Source organism: Triticum dicoccoides, chromosome 5A (genome assembly GCF_002162155.2).
Source record: "Triticum dicoccoides isolate Atlit2015 ecotype Zavitan chromosome 5A, WEW_v2.0, whole genome shotgun sequence".
Lineage (NCBI taxonomy): Eukaryota > Viridiplantae > Streptophyta > Magnoliopsida > Poales > Poaceae > Triticum > Triticum dicoccoides.
In genome coordinates this window covers 265,968,798-265,974,315 of record NC_041388.1, presented here as the reverse complement: position 1 = coordinate 265,974,315, position 5,518 = coordinate 265,968,798, and the positions used below count along the sequence as shown (strand labels likewise).

General features: G+C 40.0%; 1 protein-coding gene across 1 annotated transcript in view; it reads left to right on the top strand.

Annotated features, from left to right (window-relative positions):
* LOC119300919 (transmembrane protein 230-like) overlaps positions 1-5,175 on the top strand; it is a 5,654-nt gene extending 479 nt beyond the window's left edge. Inside the window, exons 2-3 of the mRNA XM_037577822.1 lie at positions 3,949-4,208; positions 4,737-5,175. Coding sequence (XP_037433719.1) covers positions 3,950-4,208; positions 4,737-4,816 — 339 coding nt within the window. The 5' untranslated portion in view covers position 3,949 and the 3' untranslated portion in view covers positions 4,817-5,175. The remainder of the gene's footprint in view (positions 1-3,948; positions 4,209-4,736) is intronic.
* Positions 5,176-5,518: the final 343 nt, after the last annotated feature.

Genomic DNA, 5,518 nt, shown 5'->3' with positions numbered 1-5,518 from the left:
TCTCCTGTTCTCCTCCTATACCCCAGAACAGTAATGGTCATCTCTCTCAATTCCGGCCGAGCCTCCTCCAATTAATCCGCACTGCACGAAATTCTCACTGTAGGGATTGATTTCCCCTCATCAATTTCTCTGTGGCGACCCTTGCGCGGCCACCTCTCTTCCATTTTCTGTGCCGCCACCTGGCCTTCATCAGCTAGCACCCCGTCGCCGCAACACCGTCTACATCGCCGATCACCGGATCTCCGCCTCTTCACAGGTCCTCCGCGTGGGGGACATCTCCTCGAGCTTCTCACACTACCTCCCCTGCGCAGCTCGTCACCACCAGATCCTCCTCCGTCTCGCACTCCCTCCCGACCGCATCACCTCTCGGAAGCAGGTAGCAGGCACGACCACCGAATGAGTCCACATCCTCCACCCAATAGATTGAACCGGTGTGTTTTTGCTTGTGAATTTAGACCTCTTGCTGTGTATTTCCCATAAATTGAACTTATTTGCCATTGATTGAACTTGTGTGCATGTGCATACTAAGTTCCCTATCAGAGGTTCCAAAAAATCGCACTCGCTAACAAATCACTGCTGTGGGATCGTCCTTGTTTATCTAAGGCCTGAGTTGATGCCCATATCGACGTGACCAACTTATTAAGCATGTTCCCTATTATATGAGCAATGCTGTTTTTTAGATGGGTTTGCTTGCTAGTATATACTAATACATTAGTATTGATTAAATGGGCAATACCAATTAGTATTGATAGAGGCAAAGGTGTCCCGTCTTTCGATGAGAAGGTGATTATCGTTTCGAAGGAATAGACTTTGACGATCCGACTATGAACGTGCGAGGACGTCACGCCTTAGCAATCGCTAAACCAACTCCGAGAGATTATTGACCATGCCGGAGCACGATCAACCTGACCATGAAAGTCTATTTCCTGTAAGCAAACGAAGAACAAGCAAGAAACCTAAGATTGCAATTTGGATATTGCGAATATAAGATGAAAGCTTTATTGATCAAGGTGGGGTTCTGTGACGTCTTGGTTTGGTCGTTGAACACAAATGAAGTACGCGGAGTTGCAGCTAGGGCGAACTTTTAATCTAAACAAAACCCAAAGTCTAAACGACGCCTTAAGGGCTGTATATATGGAGGAAGAGGGGTCCGAAACCAACCCTAACTCTATTTTCCCCACACATACGGACTCTAAAAACAGCCTATACTTCAGTATTTCGAAATTACATGGACCTGGCCCAAAAATAAGGTGGCGCAGCACCTATTATAAGCTATGGACGAAATTTATAAAATGGCATCTTGCATATTTCGTCCATGTCCTTGTATGTCATCAAGGAGGCTTCAAAGTACTGAAATCTGCACTAGAAACGCCATTATGGTTCCCTTCACGCGCGCCTTCATCTCCATGCTTGTTTCTGCTCCAGTGTTCATCTCTCTTGTCCATGCTAGGCCCTTCATTAGTAATCAACACAAAAGTATCCAATTTAGGCAGCATCATATTCTCATGAACATTAGAATTGTTACCCAGAAACGAGAATACCTGGTAATTCAATTGGCGTGCGCGAGCTCTAGTGATTGGTCCAGTATGTATAGCAGCAGGGGCAGTGGGTGTAACAATGGTATTGATGTCCTCATCATCATCCCCTTCTTGAAGTGAAGTCGTCCTCGACGGAAGCTCATCTTCCTCACCCAAATAGGGCTTCAAATCTGCAATGTTAAAAGTGGGACTAACCCCAAAATCTGCAGGCAGCTCAAGTTTATATGCATTATCATTTATTTTCTCTAACACCTTAAAAGGACCATCAGCACGTGGCATTAGCTTTGATTTGCGCAAATCAGGAAAATACCAATTAGTGAAACTGCATTGCTACAAAAAAAAAATCCACCGGCGACCACGGGGGAAAGCCCCCATATGCAATGGTTCTATTGGGCACTGGACATGGCCCCATGATGAATAATAAGATGTATTAGTGTTCTTTTGGTAGTAGTTTCCTGCTTTCTCAGTCTTGCAATCAGAAGTCTTGACTTACAGCAGAAAAGGTAAATTTTCCTGTCAAGGTCATTGCAAACTATAGCTACTGTGAGACTAGTGCTATTTCCTGGCAAAAGTAAAATTTGTACGTTTCTGTGATACACTTAGTAGGAAAAACTTGTATATAACTAGTTGTACCACTCTCGGTACTTGCTTTAAGACACGAGATTTTTAGTTGTGTTTCGGCATATAAGTTTGCATGTAGCTATGATGTTAATTTCTCTCCTTTCTTTCCCTTAATTCCATTCATCTGTCATCCCTTTCCTGAACATTTATGCATCACCACCTAAGCAAACAGTCATCTTTCCAAAACACTTGACTAGGAACGTATGCAGTTATAGCATTCATCTTTCAGAGCACTGAACAAAGGTTCATATAGCATTCTCAGCAATTCCATGGTTTCGTGAAGATAGAACTTTCTTAAACACCATGCCTATCAAAGTATTCTATCTAAAAGGGCCACACATTTTCTTGGAACTGGAGGTCTAACTGAACATAACTTGGCACGGAAATGCAAGTTTTAAGCATGTTTTTCTTACTATTTGCATCTATATACTACGCATCATATGATGCCTATTGCTTTCATACAGCAATGGTTATTTAAACGGAAACCATGATACTTCGTCCACTCTTGAAAGAACTACATCCTAGAATCGATGAAGTCAAGTCTATCCAGCTTTAACCAAAGATACGATCATGAGTTTGGGTTACATGTATGAAAAGGAATGTGTATATTCGAGATATAAATTCTTCAAATCATAACTTCATTTTCTGCAACTTATGTACTCCCTCCGTCCCAAAATAAGTGTCTCAATTTTGTACTAGCTTTTAGTACAAAGTTGTACTAAGGTTGAGACACTTATTTTCGGACGGAGGGAGTAGAAGCATAAAATTTAGTGATTGAAAGCTGTGTCTTATAGACTTTGAAATGTAAGAAGCACTATTCTTCTATTTTCTACAGATTGTGTACAAGTGATTTTGAAGTAAAGCCATAAGCAAAAGAAACTTGAATTGAATTTGAATGTTCAAAGTTGTTATGAGAATCCCAAATTTTGTAGCTGGAAGAACTTTGGTTTATACTCCCTTCGTTCCTAAATATAAGTCTTTTTAGAGATTTCAATATGGACTACATACGGATGTATATAGACATATTTTAGAGTGTAGATTCACTCATTTTGCTCCGTATGTAGTCCATATTGGAATCTCTAAAAAGACTTATATTTAGGAACGGAGGGAGTATGTATTATGTCAATGTTTGTATCTGTTCTTCTTCTACATGTTCATTTAATTGGTTCCAAATTACACGCGGGAAGGAACTCCTGATGAGCTTCACTGAAAATCTTGATAAACGCTTTCTTGATCATATAATGAAGAAAAATCTTGATAAGCGTGCTCTTGGTCATTTAACAAATTTGAACTCTTCTCCGAGGGCGATTGCACAGGAAATGTCTAATGTCCACATCAAGCATTACCATCAGTGGCGAAGCTACATGTAATCTGTGGGGTCAACTGACCCCACAGTTTTTTTGAAAACCTCCTTTGATTAGTAAGCTATCTTATAATAGTCTTTGGATTCATAGACTAATGACCACAGCTTGCTAATGACCCCACATATTACCATCCTGGTGCCGCCGCTGATTACCATAGCATAATAGCCTCCTATCTGGATAACTTCAATTTTGTGAAACATGTCATTGTCTTGACTGTTTTAGTACTTTATATGCAGCCTATATATTGGCAAAACAGCTAGTCCTCAGTTTCTCTCCGAGAGTGGAATTTCTCTGTTTCTTTCATTTGTTGGTGGTGATTTCACATTTCATGATTTTCTCAACTCTTCTGTCTTGTATAGTTGTATTACTTTGGCCATTTTTTGTACTTGTAGTCACAGTATGTGTTTCCAATGCTGATACTGCAGTATGGCGGCCAGACGGAACATTCCTTATTCTGTTCTTCCTACGGAGGACAGGGATGAAGACAATGTTGACCGCCGGTTCACATACACTCCAAAATCCTTGAGGAGGATCCCGTGGAAGTCGATTGCCCTAGCATTGTTCCTCCTCTTCCTGGGAAGCTCTCTTCTCTTCCTTTCGTACTTTATATCCACAGGTCACATGGAGGGTGATAGCTCTCAGGTGTATGGTCTATTGTTCCTGGGCATCCTTGCCTTTCTTCCTGGTACGTCAATGTTCTTCGCTTCAGTTTCCATATTAAGATTGATATGAAACTGTTTCATCTTCCAGTATGAATATTATCTTCCTCCAATTATTATATGAATATTCCTGTAAAAACAGTGGGCACTTGCATATACTTCCTGTATATACAAGGGCCATTTGCATCACTGGGGTAATTAAGCATGGTGCAGTTTTTAATCTGCTCATTACGCATGTCCACTTGCATATACTGGTTAGTTTTTGATCTTCCTGTAAAAACAATGTCCACTTGTATCACTAGAGTATGTGAGACAAGGTACAATGTTGATATGTAACAGTAGCTGCTATAGGCTCTTCCATTTTGGACGAAACAGGCCCGTTTTGGTATCTCAATTATTATGCTGAAAACATAACTTTTCCTACTCTTCTGCATGTCAACCATTACGCGGAAAACAAATATTATCTTGCTCTTTAGCATCTTATTTAGAGAACCGATCCACTTTTCAAACGAGTATATGGTTTTTACATGTACATATTTACATTGCTTATGCAGGATTTTATGAGACCCGAGTTGCATACTATTCATGGAGAGGAGCACCAGGGTTCACCTTTGCGGCCATTCCAGACTATTAGGCTTCGATTCTAACTCATCTACTGGGCAGTAAAGATATTGAACAGCAAGAGCCAAAATACGAAACTTTATCGAGAATGAAATGAGCACTTATTGTTATGTTTGTACTACAAATAGCTAACATGTAGGTGAAGTCGCCTTGTGTTGATTCTATGTCACATGACGGAGTTGTTCCATCAGGCGAGCTATGCATGTGCTGCAGAGCTAAAGCTGCTCTTGTGCTTTGCTTGCTTGTGCATTGCTATGTAGATTGAACTTCTGGAGTTACCTAAGATATTAGTTTTATGGCTTAAGTATGTTAATCTACAAATATATTTTTAGGGCTTTGTTCTATTTTGCGTGTTGAAGATACTACATATTACCCCATATACTACCTCGGTCCTTCCCCTTAGTATTTTGTGCCAAATTTTTACCGTAGATTTGACCAACAGAGTATAAGTTGTATGTCACAAAACTTATATTGTTGAATTCATATTCAAAAGAGGTTTTCAATGATACTATTTTCATGGTATATACCTTATTTTTTGATAGTTAAATCAAAGGTCAAAGTTTGACCCAAAGGGACTAATAAATCAGGACGGAGGTAGTACTTTATCTGTAGTTTCTGTCAGTTGCATCAATCATTTTTGTACTTTCTTTCGATGCTGATACTTGAACTGTATCTAAGTATGCCAATCCTCACCAAGATAATTTCATAAAAAAAA